Genomic DNA, 18,864 nt, shown 5'->3' with positions numbered 1-18,864 from the left:
ATTTTGCTTTCATTTTATTAGAAGTAGGCCAACAACGCTCCCTACGGAATTAAAACTTCTTGCTGAACAGGCATTAGGACCCAGGGGAGGCTGCACTGCTGCCACCGCAAATGCTATTACTGCTCTATCATACATCAAATGCGTCATTCTGTACGTGCATTCTCATCTTAAATGCAGCGATCCAAAACAGTGAATCTAATCATCAATTAGGCAAAACTTTGCTTCAAGAATGAGCCACACTACTGACGTGATCTAATCGCTAGCACACCCTGAGCATATGTGAGTTAATGTATTACTCTTATCGGCAAGACATATCGGCATAATTTTTCATATCGGCCCAATGCCGATATTTACATTTAAAGCCATTATTGGCTGATTCCGATAATATCGTGCATCCCTAACTTTTTATCTAAAGTGACTTATGTAGTACACTTATTACAGCTTTATTCCTCTGGGGTGGCTTGTGGTTCCAGATTCAATACGCTCTATTATAGGGCTGATACTAACAACTATTTTTATTTTGATTAATTTATCGACTAATTTAAGGATGCTCATTCGTGAAATGCGCCACTTCTGGTATTTGGCCAGTTAGTCGACACGAGCAAAATGAAATCGATGATTTGAAATCGATTAGTCGCGACAGTCCTAGTCTATTGAAAACATCTGTGGAGTGTTCTCTATTTCGAAAGAAAATAATTTAGACTCGGTTTGTAAAAACAAGCAAAAAGGAAGTGTAAGGGGAAAGCCATTCCAGAGAGTTCAAGTTGGAATTTAAATTAATTAATGTTTATATATAGTATAAAAACTAAAAATCTAATAGTGGTCCCCTTCAACAATAAAACAATAATTACCCTTAAACCCAGTCTGAAGTAGTGTACAACTTATTATTAGCTTTAGAGACATTTCTTCTGAGGAGGCAAGAGAGGCAGTCTCCTCAAAAATAAAAAAATAACCACAAAAATGATCCAGAATTCAGTAGAGAAACACTTTGACTGAATATCTGTGGGACTGACCTGCAAGTACGAGGGGAAGGCCTCCTCAAGTTTGGTTTTTTTCTTCCTGTATCTCTTCTTGACTTTCTCCAGAGGCTCGCTGATGATGGGAGTCCCATCCACAGGAGTGTCTGGTTCATTCCAACCTGGTGAAAAGATAAACTTGATGCAACAACTAGGAGTATAAACCAAAGTAAATATACATGAAAACCTGAGATGTCCAGACCATACCTTCTTCCTTTCCTGTGAAGTTCTCTGGAAGCGAGCTTGTGGAGTTTTTCCGACTAAGAGACCGCTTGCCTTTCCCCTGCCCTGCTTTGTTCCTCTGACGCACCATAAACCCACCAATACCTAAAGAAGGAAGATGGGAAACCAAAATCTAATTTAACTTAAAACAGTGTCAAAAAAAAATACAGATGCTGGACCCCTAAACTAGATGATGAATGCAATCAGGAATTAATAACGTGGGACCCTGACAGTGATGTCTTGACATTCATCTCTATAATTCAGGATGACGTATTAGCTTTGGGCCAGGAGAGGGTGATTCATCTTGGCTACATTCCTGGAGCAACCATTTCAGGTAAGTCTATTTCTGGTTACACCACATTGGCTGAATCTGACCCAACAACCCCCACTCCACCACGGTCCACCGCATGGACACAGAATGAGGAAAGACACTTGGGTTGGTTTATGTACTGTAAGTAGTGTAAACATTTCAATGGGAAGAACAGGGTTAAGAACAAAATTAAATAAAACAAGACTAACCAAAAAAAAAGAGCTCTTAAACACTGCTTCTCTACTCTCAAAACATTTTTTTCATTTGTATGTATTCATCTCTATCCAAAAAATAAACTAGATTTGTTTTAGAACACAAACCCTGAGCAACAGTAATGGTAACGCTTGCCTAAACAGTAAGTTTGCAGTAAGAAAGACAGAGGAAAAATAGAGGCTAACACTGAACTGAGCTGTGCAAATACACGTCTATACTATATCCATTTTTTGTTTTAAAGAAATGGAAGGTAGTGCTTAAAAAGGACATTACTTTAAAGAGATTACTTCTTCTCAGAAAAAAGCTCAGAGAGAACGTTCTTTCCAGAGTTCTCCCCGGCAAGGAGCTTTAAAGTGCACAGCACTGTGGGATGCTATTTAAGGTCCAGAATTTGCAGCCGCACTATTTCACAGTCCAGTGGAGCTGTCCTTTCCGATAACTGCACCTTTCTCTCTCTCGCTCTCTCACCCGGTCTGTATGGCTTCCTCTTCCTCTTCTTGTTGCTGTCGCTGCCGTCGGCCCCTTTCAGGTGGTCATCACAGTGCTCACGCTCGGGGCTGGAGTCAGATTTCCCATCACAGTCCATCGGGTCGCCCTCTGCAATGCGGCCAAACAACAGAGTACTCTAGATGCTGACAGAATATTCTCTGAACCGCATGCACAAAAACACAGCAGTCTCACTAGGCAGTCTGGTTCAGTAGATTACATTAATAACCACAGAACACACGCATTTAATAAAAACAACAAACACATTTGCATTCAATGCCATCTGACTTGTATGAAGATGGAAAGACTGGGGCACTAAAATAACAGCAGAGTATTGTTTTGAGATGCTTGGAACATTCCACAAATAAGATACAAAACAAAATTTAAAAAGCCACATTTTAATTCAGTTTGAACAAAAGATGAAACGAGAACAAAACGTCCAGTTGTTTTTCTATTTCTTTTATATGAAGTTCAACATTTTTAAACCCTGTAAATAATGTTTTAATGTTTTAAAACATCGTTTATGATTTTATTGTTCACAAATAAAATATATATATATATATTTTTTTTTAATTAGTATTTCTGCGGCACAATGCATTCTTCTTAATGAGGTGTATTTCAATTGAATCAACAGAATAATCATGCATTTCATTTTTAGAATTCAACTCTTAATGCTAACCCAGAATCTGGAGTTACTCAAGGCATTTAGTTTAATGTTATAAACTGCCATTTTATATATGATGTCTGGCAGTGAGGGGGTTAAACTTGTGGCCCCATTCCTCCCCATTACCCCTGCTTTCTCTCTCAGACTGGCGCTACGATGGAGGGGTCAGCCATTAATTCAGTTAGAGCCGCCTAGCCTCTGATCACTGAAATGCCAAGCCAGGTATAATTTGCTGACTGCTGTTTTCAAAGACGCTCTTCTCTCTCCAAGTCAAATTCATTACATGGCTCACCTTCCTGTCGATTTCTCTCTCTCCAATCCCTCCACTCTGTATTCTACATTTTCGACAAATCTCGTATTTTTTAAATCGACTTTCTAGATTAATCTGTCTTTCTCGGTTATGCTCATCACTAATTCACAACCACCACCAAAGTTAAGTGGCACACAATAACGTCATAGCCAGAGACTTAAAAACTCAGGGTTATTAACATAAGCTAAAAATAAAACAATAAACGAAATTAACAAATATACACTATAAAAAATAAAAAAATAAATTAAAATGAAATATATAAAATGTGTGTCATTAGCACTGATTCGACCAATGGTGAGATTTAGGCAGGGGTAACATTGAAGGAAAAAAAAAAAAGAAAATGGAAAAGTCAATTTTAAGCACAAACACATTCTTTACCTCTACTTTCATCCATCTCTCCATCTCTGAAGAGCTCAGACTGGGGATCAGGGGGTGTCTGCAACACAGCCACACTGTTTTGATTGATGATCTTCAGCTTAAGCTTGGGTTTTTGTCGTCTGCGGCGAGCGGTCTGGACACATAAACTCTGGAGCTGACACAAGCCTGATTCAGTCAGACACACACCATCCTGAGTGTAGGTCCGCTGGAATTCTGGCACAGAACAGAACACAGCGATGATGACTGTCACTCTGACACTTCAGAAATTTAAGTAACATAACTGTTATACAGCAAAGTTAAATGAAAACAAACATTAATACCATTTTCCTTGACTTTCGTAAGAATCTGTGCCACTACAGGAGGCTCGCTGATTTCCATGAGCTTTGCCACTGTGTCACCTGTAACAACACAAAAGCAAGACTGAATCTTGACTTATTTCAGGTTAACACTGCATATTTCACAGTCGTTTGTTTAGTTATTTATTGATAAGAGGACAGTCTGGAGCCATTAAAGGCAGATTACATTAACTGCTGCTTAATTCACATGAACAGGTTGCAGCTTGATTTAAAATTCAGCCCATCTGCTTTTTTTAATGAACCACATTTTGCTGGAACAAAGTTTCATTGACCAAAACACTCTATAGTGTCCATCTGTTACAGAAAAATTGGGCATCAACATGCACATCATACAGGAATCAACAAGAGACAATGTCTGAAGCGCATTCACCTTAAATTACGATTAGGGCATTTCTGTTCAGCCATGCAGCAAAAATCAGATTTTTTTTGGAATATCCAAATCAAATCTGTTTAATTCTTTGTAGTTTGAACAAACAGATTGAGGCATGAAATCAATTTACAAACTCAATCCAAACTACAAAAACATACTGATTAAATGTGGTTGAAATTGTGAAGTATGTGGCCCTTACTAGGTGTGGACATGGTATGCGTTCTACATAGGGAGCAGTCAAAGCCCTCATCTGCTGCGCTCTCCACCTCTTCATCAGAGTTCAGCCCCTGACATGAGGCATGAACCCACCTGCAAACCAAACGTCATGATTAGACTACATTCACAAGCAGTCAGCCATTAAGAATAAGTCACAAAGCAAGCAAATATCACATGCTCAACGTGATGAATATTTTCCCCCATCAACACCTGCGTTTATTCATGTACTAATCTACTGCTGAGCCATTTCCCAGGATACTTTTTAATTCTGCCGTTATGGCATTTGGCATGATGGAGTGCCACCCACCTGTCGCACTGCCAGCACTGTAGGATGAGCTCTTCCTCTCTGTAGCTGCGTGCGCACACGGGACAAACCGTGAGACTCGCACACGGACCGCATTGAGTGTAGTTATTCTGCCACTCACAGCGCAGGCCAGGCGACGTGGCTCCACACTGAGTACACAATACACACCTGATGGAGAACAACACAGTTACACACCGATATAACATACATGAGTGTGCAAATACACATTATCCCAGACACACACACTTTTAATCATAAATGTCTAAATCCATTCTTTAACACTCATTTTGTGGCCTTTCTGTGAATGGATACGCCTCTTGTTTGCACAGGCTTAGCACTGACTGCACTGCCTTAAAAATAAATATTTAAATGGCTCAAATCCACGTAAAGCTCCGAATGAATGCGTCACAATGCAATGCAAACCCAGCTCTGTTTGAATGAGGATTACACGTGACATTACAACAAATATGTAGGAAATCCCCTTCAATCTTGTTTGAAAACAGCTGCTCAAGATCAAGAGAGTGTTAGATGCGTAGAGAGAGAGAGAGAGAGAAAAAAAGAGATACAAAGAGATAGCGCTAAAGCACTGAGAGAGGCAGGGAGATTTAAATGAAAGAAATTGTCATGGCATCTGTAAAGAAAATGTTATAATATTATATAATAAAGGTTATATTTCACCTCAAAATCAAGAGAAAAACTAAAAACTGTATTTTGTATAACGAAACTGAGGGGATGATTAGGATCAAGATTTTGCATAATGATGTTATGAAATACTTTTTTAGGAAAATTAAGTACATTTTCCTCTCAAATAAGTCAATATGGCTAATGCACTATATTACAAGTGTTCTTACAAGCTTTCTATGAGAAACAGTTCAGCTCATTATTTATGGAAAATGTTCCCCTTCACTGTAGCTCTCAAATATGGACCTAAAACACTCTTAAAATTAATATATTTACTAAATATGATTCGCAAATGCGAAAGCTACTTTGCAATAATAAAAACTGAATATATTTGCAAACAGCCATTTACAGACTCAATTTCTATTGCAAAATGAGATGCAACAACTGTTAGATCTGCATTTGAAAATCATCATGTGTTTGTGGATCGCTATGGATTTTCATGCGCCAATTTTAAGACCGTCTGCCAGCCATCATTTACATATCAGTGTTATTCATTCTTGAAAAAAAGACTTGTGAATCATATTTTGTAAATATAAATTTTCAAGCTATTGTAGCTCCATACACAAATCTCACTCTCCAACCTGCATATTCAAACTGACAGGTCACATTCATTTAATGCATGCAAGAAAAACGATGTGTTAATTTATGAGATTAAAATGGGCTTGCAAATAAACTTGATGGTTAAAAAAAATAAAGATGAAGACGGCACTATGAAAGTACAAACTGGGCTACGGTCCAAAGCTGCTTATAATTTTAGTGAAGACTTCTGTTTGTGTGTGTGTGTGTGTGTGTGTACATACCACTTGCACTTCCAGCTGCCTTTGGGTACATTCTGCAGTGGTGGGTCCAGACAGTATGTGTGGTAGCTAATGTCACAGTCATCACAGAGCAGCAAGCGCCCGGGGTCACTGGCCTGCCCACATGCCTCGCACACTGTGCACTCCAGACAGCGCCAGCCTTTATTCAACACCACTTTTGTGATCTAAAACGGACACACACGCACACACTTGAGGTCAAAGGACACAGGTCAAGCACTAGTTTAAAGGGCAATGGAGGGTTCTATATTTAGCAGGCTATAATCTGGATGGATATGAGAAACACAAAGAACACAGCTGTCAGATGTCTCTGGAGTCAGAGGTATTTGTCGGAAGGATTTGCTGGCATTTATAGATCAATTTATGTGGGTGGTGATAAATCAATCCAACCACATCATCCTGTACTAACAAATGTGTCCAGTCCGCCTGCTGTTCACTGGCACCTCTGGGTTTATACTCCACTGGGGAAAGGGGCCATTTGATGCATATTAATGAAGGAAAATTTCCAGAAATGCTTGACATGACAATCTGATAACCCTATTTGAACTTGCAGAGTGTCAGATTGAACAAAAAAAAGTTCAAATACAAATTTAAATTGCCATCATTTACTCTGCCACATAATTCCAAATGATATGAATTTCTAGTGCTTCATGAGGCAAAACAGAGTTGTTCACGCTACACTTTTTTTTATACATAGTGACCTGGGGCTGTCAAACTTCAAAAAGCACCATGAAAGTAGTCCATAGCTCATCAGGTAAATTCACAGTCCTCATTATAGGTTTAGTTTTATCCAAAAAATTAAAGATCTGAGAGATTTATGTGCCTCCATTAAAGTCCACACTTGGAAGCTTCAAAATAATCCATATCAGTCGAGCAGTTTAATTCAAGTCTTCTGAAGAGACACAATTACTTTATACGATGAACATTTATTTAGGCTTTTTATGAACATTGATCAATGCACTTACATAGAGCACATCAAAACAGAAGCTCAACTGTACTTGCTTAGCATGAGAATGATGAGCTTTGTACGGTTTGTATGCTTAATTATTACAGGCCTAAATCTCATTCAAACTTGCATACATTCCAACATGGTACATTATTGTGTTGCACCAGGTTTGACAACGAAAAATGATCAGTCATGAAACACTAGGCACCAATAACATTTAATGACTTATAATTCCAGTCTGTTCACCAAACAAAGCAATTTTATGGCTTTAGAAGACTATAGCACTCTATTTGTATGGACTACTTTTATAGCTTGACTGTATAAATCTTCACTAACTTTTATTGTATGGAAAAAGTAGCATTTTATTGTATTAAATGGAAAAATGGATTTAGAACAACATGAGGGTGAATTAATAGCAGAATTTTCATCAATTATCTTTAAATAAATGTCCTTGTTCTGTTATCTGGGATAAGAGCAATTATCTTCAGCAGCTGTGATTGTTAATAGTCAGCTGCTTGCACAGACCAATGGATGACTGAATGAGAGGCAGACAGCTCTTTCACAGGTGCTGGGCTTAGACATCAGAATGCATGACACTTGGTGATGACATTTGGCTGTTGGATACTGGATTAAAAAATATATATATATGCATGAATATGTTTTAAGTTGTGCACATTTATGAAATGGATATTTCCAAGCTCTACATTCTGATTGGACAAACCATGTTTGAATCTGTTGTAAAATAGCTGATAAGTGTGCACCTGTGAATATCCATCAACTGAATTCTATATTAATGTAATAAGCTACAACAAAACAAGGAAGAACTGTATGTTGCTTGGCACGCTTAAACAGCCTGCAGATAAGCTAATGGATTCCCAACAAGGGGTACATGTTCCCTCAGGTGGCACTTAAGCAGATTCCAGGGGGTTAAAAAAAAAAAAATAGAAGGAAATTGCAATTTAAAAATATAATCATTTAACTGATTGATTTTTTGGTAAGGAAAACCTTAACACGTTTAATTCTTTTTGTTTTTTTAAGGAAATTAAGTATAATATAAGTTAAGGAACAAATTTTGGTTTGGTTTTGATGAAGGGATATTTGAACCTTACTGATGGAGTTTGCAGGGAAAACACGACAAAAAAGTCAGGATAAACAAAACTATATTACTGTGGTTATTATTAATAATACATATATAGAACACTAGTGTTTTTATCAATGTTGGAGTTGCCATTTTAGACACTTAATAAGCCACTCTCCACGACCAACAATCACGTTAATGCACTGCCACTTGAGGTTTATTACTTTAATTGTTCTTAATCAGGCCCAAACTCAATCTGTGTGTGTAGAACTCCACATTAATCTCAGAAGATTTCCAGAAAATCAGAAGAGTCAATTTGGGCCTCTTATAATAGAGGAAGTTTCTCTACTTGGCATATCTCAAAGCGCTGAGAGATACCGAAAGCACCCTGATGTATTCTTCTGTCACTGCTATCTTCACATGATAAAGATCTCTGCTTTAGTCTATCAACATAAGACATGGCCTTTATAGTGTGCTTCATTATCCTCTTAACATTTTACTCATTACCCTCGGGCTGCTTTCATCCGGGTCCTCTCACACACTGACCTGTCACACTTATCTCACACACCATTAACGTTCACTACAGATAAAAGCAGCTCATAATTCACACCATTACATCTCATGAACGGTGCTGTGAACAAGGTCAGCTGTGATTGATTGGGGGGGGTCTTACCTTAATATTGACGCAGAAGGGGTGGTAGCACTGGCCGCACTGGGAGCAGGCTAACAGTCTGCCCTCAGCACCCTGACCGAAGCTTCCACACACCACACACATGTCCTGAAGACACAAGAGAAAGCAGACAGCCACCGTGAAGTTAATTCTCACACCCATGCTTACAGTTAATCTAAGCCTCACATTTTTAAGAGCAAGATCATGTGTCCAATGAAGTGTTTTCACTTTTGACTTTGAACTCATATACTTACTTGTTTAAGTGTGAAAGAGTCAGAGGTGGAGAACAGGACTACAGTGTTGTGCATGGAGTTCTCCTCCTCTTCTTTTACCACATATGGAGAATCCATTAAGCTCACCTGTAACAGAGCACATGACATCTGTTTACATTTGCTCAGATCACATCCAGCTGTTTCTAACATATTACTATACTGTGTGTCTAATGACATCGTAGCTGTTTCTGGACATTTTTCAATGTAATCATGTAACTGAAAATGTCAGAGGTGGTTAAAAAAAAAAAAAGCATTAAAAACAGCAATGGACAACACTTTACAAATTGCTGTTAGGCTATTACAGTAGTAGTTTTCAACCAATGCATACATTGGGCCCAGCTTGTCCCAAGTCTTCTTTTCCACATAAACTATTATCAATATTATACATAGAAAACTTTAAATATGGTAAATGGAAGTTAAAATATATGTGCTTGAAGTGAGAGTACAAATCTCATTGCTTCTTGAAGGAGCTCATACATGCTTGCATAAGCAAGAACAAACATCACTAGTTCTTGTGCATCAAGCAAGTACAGTTGAGCTGCAATTGACCATATTTGATGTGCTGATGAATGTTTTGATGTCTTTATAAACAATTTGAAGCTTTAAAGGTCTGGTGAAAATGGAGAGATATCTCTCAGGTTTAAAAATAAATATCTTTGTATTTTGAAGATGAATAATAGTGTTATGGGTTTGGAACAACATGAGGGTGAGTAATTGATGACGATTTTTATTTCTGGGTGAACTATCCCTTTAAGCTTGCAATGCACCGTAAAAATAGGCTTTGCTTGCAGTGTTGGTTCTGCATTGCATGGTCATGTTTCATACTTGCGCAATGTGAATGTTGTATGTATATTATATTATTATTCATTATGTGTTAATATCATCTAGATGAAAAAATATGCAAAATGCATTCAACTTATAGGTGAAGGGAAAAGTAAAGCTGCTTTGTTTAGCTGGTGTAATGGGCTTTATAGGTACGGATAGTTTAAATTTAAAGCTTGTCATAGTGAAAATTCACACACTGCACGAACAGGCCTTTACATGACAATTTACTGTGGCATTGGACTGTAATGAGACTCCCTGACAAAGTTAAGACAACATCTTCATTTTGTGTGTAAACTACAGGATGGCTGCTGAGTACAAAATTGCCTATTTTATCATATTGGCAGCCAAGTACATGCTGGCTCAATCTCCCCCATCACAAGTCGTTTGTGTAGGGGAAAATGTCAGCATTTGCTATTTTGAAAAGGCCATTTGGGCCGGGAACTGCTGCTGAAGCTCTGCTGAGCGTGAGTGCATTTCTCAGGCTTTAATGTGAACATTAAGCACATCTGAGCGCTGTTTTATTTATGCTTGTAGAGGTGGGGGCTTCATACCCCAGGGGTCACCACAGTGCTGCTCTCCATCTTTAGCCTGGAGCGTCCCCTGCCACCTCTCCCAGACAGGTTAGCTCCCCTGGGTCGCCGCCTTCCAGGAAAGCCAGATCCACGACCCTAGCAGACAGAGACAGAGAAAAAGGATATTATTTCATTTCTCTTATGGTACACTTTGGAAAAATCGTGAGTGAATGTATAGTACTAATGGGCAAATACTCATAGCAAACAGGGCGATACAGATGATATATCAAATATTGTTTTGTTGGTGATATAAAATAAACCAACATTGGAATATCACAATGACTTTAATGAGCTTCATATCCGGCCATTACATTTCCTACAGACCGTGACAGTAGGTCAGTTTTGTGTCTGCTCATTGTATTATAATGTAATCACTGATTTAAACCTCAGTAAAAATGGTAAAAGAGTTGGTAAGTTTGATTTACTTGTACAAATTTGCTTTTTTGTTGTTGTTTTTGAATCATCACTCAGAAATGTTCACTGAAGGAAAAGACGTATCACACTTCCTCACACTCAAGTTTAAAACATTTTTGCTTAAGTATTTAATTTTATTGTTCAATTATTAAAGTCATCTGTGGATTATTTCTTTTAAACTAGAGTTTTTCTCTCTAAATCGTGATAAAATTATTAACAGCATACCAGCATTTAAAAAAATAACAGTTACTCTTAAAGGGATAGTTCACCCAAAAATGAAAATTCTTTCATTAATTACTCACCAATTTTGTTCCAATCCCACAAGACCTTCATTCATCTTCGGAACACATTCAAATTAAGATATTTTTGATGCATTCCAAGAGCTCTCTGACCCTTCCACAGACAGCAAGGATCCTTATACGATCAAGGCCCAGAAACGTAGCAAGGAGATTGTTAAAAGGAGGGTCAGAGAGTTGTCGGAATGCATCAAAAATATCTTAATTTGTGTTCCGAAGATGAACGAAGGTCTTACAGGTTTGGAACAAGAGTAATTAATGACAGAATTTTAATTTTTGGGTGAACTATCCCTATACACATTAAAGAATTTTGGGTCTTTTTTTTTTTGCTTTTACAAATAACAAAAAAAGAAAAAGTTGTTTTCATGCATTGCACTTAAATCCGCCATTTCACCCAGCTCACATAGAAATCCACACATATTATTCTCTAATAGCAAATGGTACTATTGCTTGACTGATTTAATTGAAAACGGTTCTGCTGTTTAGGAGAAATAATTACCTGAATCCACCTATAACCTAGCTTGACACGGTGGAAAACTTTCTGGAAGGCACCAAACCCGTTGCATCTGTGTTTGTGATACAAACTCATCCATCCATCCCAAGACCTGACCCTCGGAGGTTCAGCCCAACTCCCTGAACACTACACTGACTTACAGATCACATTTCAGGCCAGGCTTCTGCCAACTCGCCCTGCTTCTGAAGGTGTCACATTGCGTTTGCATCGAGGCTGAAGCTCTGGCCCAATTCCCACTTCCTCCCAGGTAATTACCTCACTGTAGTCAAGCAGCACTACTCAGACAGGAGACGTCAACTTCATTTAGAGAGATTGCCTAAGGAAGCCTGGCGCACTCCGTCGCCTTTACAGTCTGACTCTAATTTGTGCAGAAATGAATTATGGAGAGGGAAAAAATAGACGAGGGTTAAGGAAGGCACTCCTCTAAATCTGCTCGAGTACAGCCACAGAGAAGAACAGCAATTCTGATGAGATACTGCTGCAATGGGAAGGATGCAACTCTGGTGTCTCATGCATTTGTAGATATGTGCAGGGTTTGTTATATGAACATGCTATCATATGAAATATTCATTATATTAATATACATTGTGAACACGGAAATGTGCAATGGATAACAGCATAAAACAGTAAATCAAAGCATTAACCTTTGTAATGTGATGCATTTCAGAGTTAAATTGAATATTCAGTAATCAATAATGAGGGAAGAGGTTTGTATTTGTCTATCAGGACAAATACATTTGTCTATTTAGTGAATTATGAGGTTACTGGATAAACCTGGTCGCATGGCCTTGTTTATGTCAGCATATGATTATGACATTATGAAAACTTTTTCTTTTTTATTATTATTATTATTTATTTTTTTAGAGTAACAGGCACTGATGAATCATGACCGGGGACATTTATAGTCATTTGCATACATTATTACAACCCTCTTTCAATGCATCTCTGATTCCAAATAGCAGTAACCTTTTTTTAACATAATACGGTAATATGGATCAGATAAAAGCCTTTAGGGTAGTGTGTTACGTCTCATTGTTTTTTTTTGGGGTTTTTTTAGAATCTCATGCTATGAGCATTCTGTTTTTAAGACAGCACGTCAGGTTAAAAATAGTAAAAATAAAAATATAAAAATGTCAGAAGCATGACAAATTAGATCATGAACAAGTTGGATATCATAATATCAAGGCCTGAATTCTACACTAGTAACAAACAAACGTTTTTTAAGCAAGACCAACCAGAGTCATACTCACTTGTGTTTTTCACCCATAATTCTTGTACCATTTTTGAGTTTACTTTCCAGACTAAACCAGCTGATGCTTTATGACCCACACCCACCTTAAAAGATCAGTCCCCTGCAGAGCCAAAACCCTTTTAACACCCTCCCCTCATTTACCAATCTCATGGTCCAGATGGGCAGCCCGTGCATCGGCCTGGTCTTAGGGCTGTCCCAGGCGTCCAAGCGCTCTGGAGACCAGGAGGGCGAGCTCATTGCGCTACGGTTACTCCATGCACCCTGAGGTAAAGCGGCGGAGAAGAGACGGATGGGGGGTATATTGGTGATGAGGGGAAGATGAGGGGTGACAAAATGCAGCAACATAAATGTGAAGCCAGCAACAAGAACACAGCATGTCAAATGAATCCAATACTTCTACACAAATGCATCATATCAAGCGATACAGTGAGATATTAAGTTTGGGACAAATTCCTGAAACGTGACAGTGGCATTACGGAATTATATTTTCTGTCTTAAGAAAAGCAATTGTGAGTATTTGCTTTGAGCGAGTTTCAATTTGTAGGGAAGTCTGCTAAATTCCCTTACAAACAGATTAAAATAACATGAGGATCCGCATTATAAAGCGTCATTATGCCTCCATGGAAACAACCTAGTTTATATGTTTGCACTAAACAAGCGTGATCGTGTCAGCATGAGAACAAGCAGCTCTTTGAGATAAACAGAGAATTTCATAAAACACAAAGCGTCATGGGGAGCATTTAGCCTGTTTAACGAGCTAATGAGGGTTAGTCGGTGTAATTACAATGCATAACACAATCACCGCAAGGCCTTTTTTGTTTTACAAAATGAAAATTATTTCTAAATTATAAATAATAAATACTAGCCGCGGGTTGGTTGCTTTTTTTCCTGTCACGTATCGTTTTGTCCCAAACCACTACTTTAAATGCATGTCTGAGATCCAATACAACTTAATGTCTCTGGACAAGAGTGTCATGCTGTTGATTACCGATCACAATAATACTGTCCCATTATATTCTAAAAATAAAAAATAGCCTTAAAAAACTGGGCAACGAAGACACGTTTACCATTTCTATCATTTTTGCTTAAACATTATTTTCTGTGGTAATCAACTAATTCCTGATGTAGAGCATAACTTGCATTGAACTCAGAACATTGCTTCCTCATAAAACAAAAGTACTTAATGAAACAAAGGACCATTCCTTAGGCACAAGACCCAAGAATTGTTATAACAGATTAAAAAAAGAAAGGAAAGTAAGAAAGAAAAATATAGCTCTCCTGAAACATTAAAGTATGAGTGGAGGGTGGCAGCTGAGAAACAAACAAATATTATCATGCCAACATGCCTGTGAATAAAGACATCAAAACAAACAAATCAAATCTGACTAAGATTGACAATAAGAAAAAATCATGGTGTTGGTATTGGTGATGTCTTAAATTGCTTATTGACAGCCATGCAATGTTAGTTCGGTAAGAGTATGCTGAGGAAGAAGCATGTCTTCATACTGAATTTCCAGCCCTGAGTCTTTTCAAAATAAACAAATATAGTACAAATGTAAAATAAATGAAGAGGTTAACACTTTTAGCTTAAATGGAAGGCACCCAAGAGACACTTTACCAAGACATATGTGGTAATATGAAATCTTTTCCAGCCAAGAGATACATATTTCCAAATGAAAACTCAAGCTTATCCTTATAGGACTCTGAAACTTCTACAAAATTCAGAGCGTAAGCCATGCCTGATCGTCTCTGAAGAGAATCAGTGGGAGTTACTTCAAGAAAACGATGAAACGCTAGAAGCTCATTTGCACAACAAAACGAAATCTCTTTCTCTCTCATAAGCACACACAGAATAACACAGGGGCGTGCACATACTCATGAACGCAGTTTTTACACACCAAACCGGAAATCTCAGTTGGAGCCAATGACAGCTGCCCACCCTTCAAATAACACTGTGCCCAGATGGCGCATACTCCAGAGAGAAAAGCGACCAGAGCCATAGAAACTAGCATATATAGACACATATACACTCTTCTAGTCATTCGATTTTACGAAAATAAAATATATCCAAACACAACTGCTAAGCACGTTTTGTTAAACTGTCAAAGTGTTTATAGCCAGCTATCTGAAAAACTACAAATTAGATCATTAGATCAAAAAGATCCCATTTAAATCTTACAGAAAGCACTTTGTCGCAAGCTAATTGTTTGGTATGCCACACATAAAATATCCCTAATACCTGACAGATATCATTGAATCAGATATCCTGGTATACTACAGTATATTAGACTGTTATGAACCTATACTGTATAAAGATCAAAAAGAGATTCAGGTTTGAGCCAATCGGTAATGCTCTCTCTGTGAAACATTTTGTTAAGTTTTGCTGACATTGAGTTTACTGGCATGATTTTGAAGAGCTGTGTACACATCATGAGTTAAGACATGATGTGTAGTGTAGGTTAGGTTACAGCACCTTTAAAGGGATATTTCACCTACAAATACAAATTTGGTCATTATTTACTAACCATCACGTTGTTGACTTTTGCTCATCTTTTGGAAACACACAATATAACAAGATTTTTTAATATCCATATGAATCAAGTGGTTCAATCCACATTTTTTTTTGGAAGAGATGCAATCTATTTCTATAAAAAAAACAGATTTCATTTAGGCTTTCATTAACATATATACACTGAACAACAAATACATAGAGTTCAAACATGGTAAACTCGAAAGCTCAAACTTGCAAGGCACGCGAGAAACAAACCTCACTGGTTTTTGCATAGACTCAAAATGCTAGTTTCAGCCACAACAAATGAAGTTGCGAGAAAAAAAAAACCCTCATTGGTTCTCAACCATCAAGCAAGCACGACTGATCTTCCGTTTACCATATTTGGCATGGTCTATGTATGTGCGTCAAACTGCCTAAACTGAATCTGCTCATCACATAAAGAGATAGAAAAACTTTTTTTGGATGAGGTATTTGGATGATAGAATTCTCATTTCTGGGTGAACTTACTCTTATGCTTGGCATTGCCAGCATTCATACTTGCAATTGCGTACTCGCACAGACTATCAGGCCTAAGCCCCACTCGGAGCTGCGGTATGATCTGCCAATCAGATCAATGATACTGAAAGCATTCCCAATGTGAAATGCCAAGGTTCGTACCAGCGAGACGGGAATGAACACACTCTAATCTTTGTTTCGAAGAATGCTTAGATTAATTGTACTTTGAAGTTTACTCTACTGGGCACAGAGACACTGCAATGCCAGGATTAATTTAGATTTATGACAAGTTAGAAGGCCCTAAAAAGGAGTTCTCAGCATCCTCCCTGCTCCAGAGCTCAAAGGGGAAATGGGTTTTGTGCTGTGCTTTCCAGCTCAGTGAGCAGTTATCCGAATTACACACCTCCAGAAAGACTCCTTTATGTTCCACTAGCATAAACCCCTGGCTCTGGAGCCAACTCCCAGCCCCCCTCTCTCCCAGGATACTGTGAGTGATGTATTTGAGAAGGGCAGTGGGGGGATTTGGAGGCAGGAGAGAGAGCGGGGAAAAGAATGAGTGAGCGAAGCAGAGACTGAGCCAGAGAGAGCACAGTAAGAGCCTTTCCATGTTAATTAATACACGCTACGCTCTGGCACTAATCAATGTGACGAAGGAACATGGAGAGCAAAGGAGTAATTACTGTGTGGCTGAAAACTGTGGATCACAGACAGAATCAGTGTCCTACAGAGACTGAGGGAAAACCAGGAGCTAAGCAGCAAAAAAGAAAGGCCCAAAACCAGGAGTTTTACCTGCTTTACCCTTGGCCTTCCTGGAGAGAACTTCCTCTTCGAGATGGCTGGCTTTCCCATACCTATCTTGGGAGTAAGGGGAAAGAAGATGGTGTTGGAAACACTGGGGCTGTATCCAGCCAGATTCAGGCCATGGGTAGGCGTCTGGCTTTGAGACGTCTCCCTCGGCGAGGCTTCAGTGGAAAATGGGGACTGGGTCAACTTGGTTGATCCGTCGAAGGACTGTCCTGGGGAATGCTTCAAGATGAGGCTCTTATCCTCAATGGGAGAGCTAAAACTGGAGAAACTGTGGTCGCTGACAGGTGTAGTGTCCATTTGCACGGTGGGACTGCACTCTTCAACCAGTGGGACACTACCAGGCTCAGGTAAAATACAAGTGACCTCAGGATCTGCGATCTTCTCCTCTTCGTGCTCTTGTTTGTCTTGCTTCTGTTCCTGCTCAATTTCCTCAACAACACTCTCGGATTCTGGGACATCTGTCATACTTTTATCCTTCATACTGGAGGGGTCTGAGGAACAGACATCCATGGGTTCTTCCTCTTGTGCTTGAGTGTGTTTGGGGGAAGTTTCTTTGGTTGGAAAAGCAGGAAGAGCTTTTGAAACGTCTGCTTCAGGTTCATCCTCTGTAGTATCAGGCAGCTTATCCTCCGTTTCCTTCCCCATTTCCAAAGCACCAATGAGACTGTGCTCCTGGTTATGGTCTTCAGTAGTGGAAGAGGACTGAAAGGAGAGGGAGGGTACACCCACTGAAGTGGAGTTGCACGGAGGAGGCTCGGAACCGGAACCCTCTGTCAGAGTCACAGTAACCTGGATCTCCTGGGCAGGTTCAGCAGCTGTGCAAAAAAAAAAAAAAAAAAAAGGTGTCTGGCTAAAAAAACAATTTACTGCAAAACATTATGCACACTTCATGGACATGCTTATCTGAGTAAAATAAAAACTTACATGACAGGAACTCTTCTGGCACTGTAGAAAGTGGACTAGAACTGGCCTCTGGCTCCAACGCCACTTCCTCCTCAGCCTCCTTTACTTCCTCAACAGCCATGAAGACATCTGGATAGGAAAGGGAAGTATTGAGTTGCACAAAGAAAAAAAAACTATTTACTATGCTGAACATCCATAAGGATCAATGAAATGTTCTTTTTTTTTTTATTTATAAAAAAAGGCATTTCACACTTAGAGTGACATGAACATGCCTCTGAAGAAAACCCTCATTAAAACAATGAAATTCATTAAAATAATCTCTTATTAATGAAGTTTGGTTGGCATAATCTTCTAATAATAATATGTAAATTCACATGTATTCAAGGCATAAGGAAAACATTATTACTTTTTACACTGATGACATTTTAGTCATTAAAGTTAAACTTTTGTTGAAAACTTGTCTTTATCTTGGACACTATTGTCATTGACTCACTGTTTTCCTGAATTAAAATAAATTGCTTGTGTTTGGTTGTCAGAACTCCAATTATCTTTGCTCAAACTGCATCGCAACATGCACCAAAGAATCTGACACACAGAACACTGGACCAACAGTTAGTAAACTGCTCGAAATAATGAAACAGCAGGTCTCCTGGAATCTTCATCTCCACACATACACGGTCAGAATATTTTTCTGAGTCTTTTACGTGACTTATGACACAAAACGGCACCGCTAACTTATTACATGCTCAACCTCCCTGAAACAACTTGGGGTTCGTGTATTACTCAAAGGGCACCAGCAGCCATTCATACACTAAGGTTTCTTCAATCTTCAAAAAAATCAGAGAGATCTTGAGAGATGTTCAGCTTTAAGAACTTGAATATTACAGCTATATTCAAAGTGACCACTCACACCATCAATCAGATGACATGCAAATGTTTTGAACCGCTTTGCTGAACAACTATTTTG

General features: G+C 38.6%; 1 protein-coding gene across 8 annotated transcripts in view; it reads right to left on the bottom strand.

Moving 5' to 3' along the window:
- Positions 1 to 18,864, bottom strand: part of LOC306865118 (histone-lysine N-methyltransferase 2C-like) — a 132,361-nt gene that overhangs the window by 44,505 nt on the left and 68,992 nt on the right. For all 8 annotated transcript variants that reach the window (XM_079409496.1, XM_079409495.1, XM_079409499.1 and 5 more), the window contains exons 13-26: positions 17,919 to 18,026; positions 16,977 to 17,809; positions 13,322 to 13,441; positions 10,684 to 10,800; positions 9,290 to 9,394; positions 9,039 to 9,143; positions 6,327 to 6,508; positions 4,849 to 5,013; positions 4,525 to 4,634; positions 3,920 to 3,997; positions 3,600 to 3,812; positions 2,230 to 2,358; positions 1,224 to 1,343; positions 1,014 to 1,138 (exon numbers count right to left, since the gene is read on the bottom strand). In XM_079409496.1, coding sequence (XP_079265622.1) covers positions 1,014 to 1,138; positions 1,224 to 1,343; positions 2,230 to 2,358; positions 3,600 to 3,812; positions 3,920 to 3,997; positions 4,525 to 4,634; positions 4,849 to 5,013; positions 6,327 to 6,508; positions 9,039 to 9,143; positions 9,290 to 9,394; positions 10,684 to 10,800; positions 13,322 to 13,441; positions 16,977 to 17,809; positions 17,919 to 18,026 — 2,510 coding nt within the window. The remainder of the gene's footprint in view (positions 1 to 1,013; positions 1,139 to 1,223; positions 1,344 to 2,229; positions 2,359 to 3,599; positions 3,813 to 3,919; positions 3,998 to 4,524; positions 4,635 to 4,848; positions 5,014 to 6,326; positions 6,509 to 9,038; positions 9,144 to 9,289; positions 9,395 to 10,683; positions 10,801 to 13,321; positions 13,442 to 16,976; positions 17,810 to 17,918; positions 18,027 to 18,864) is intronic.

The sequence above is a fragment of the Barbus barbus genome (genome assembly GCF_936440315.1).
Source record: "Barbus barbus genome assembly, chromosome: 46".
In the NCBI taxonomy this organism is placed as follows: Eukaryota; Metazoa; Chordata; class Actinopteri; order Cypriniformes; family Cyprinidae; genus Barbus; species Barbus barbus.
Note: the sequence above shows the minus strand (reverse complement) of the source record. Positions and strands in the feature narration are given on the sequence as shown.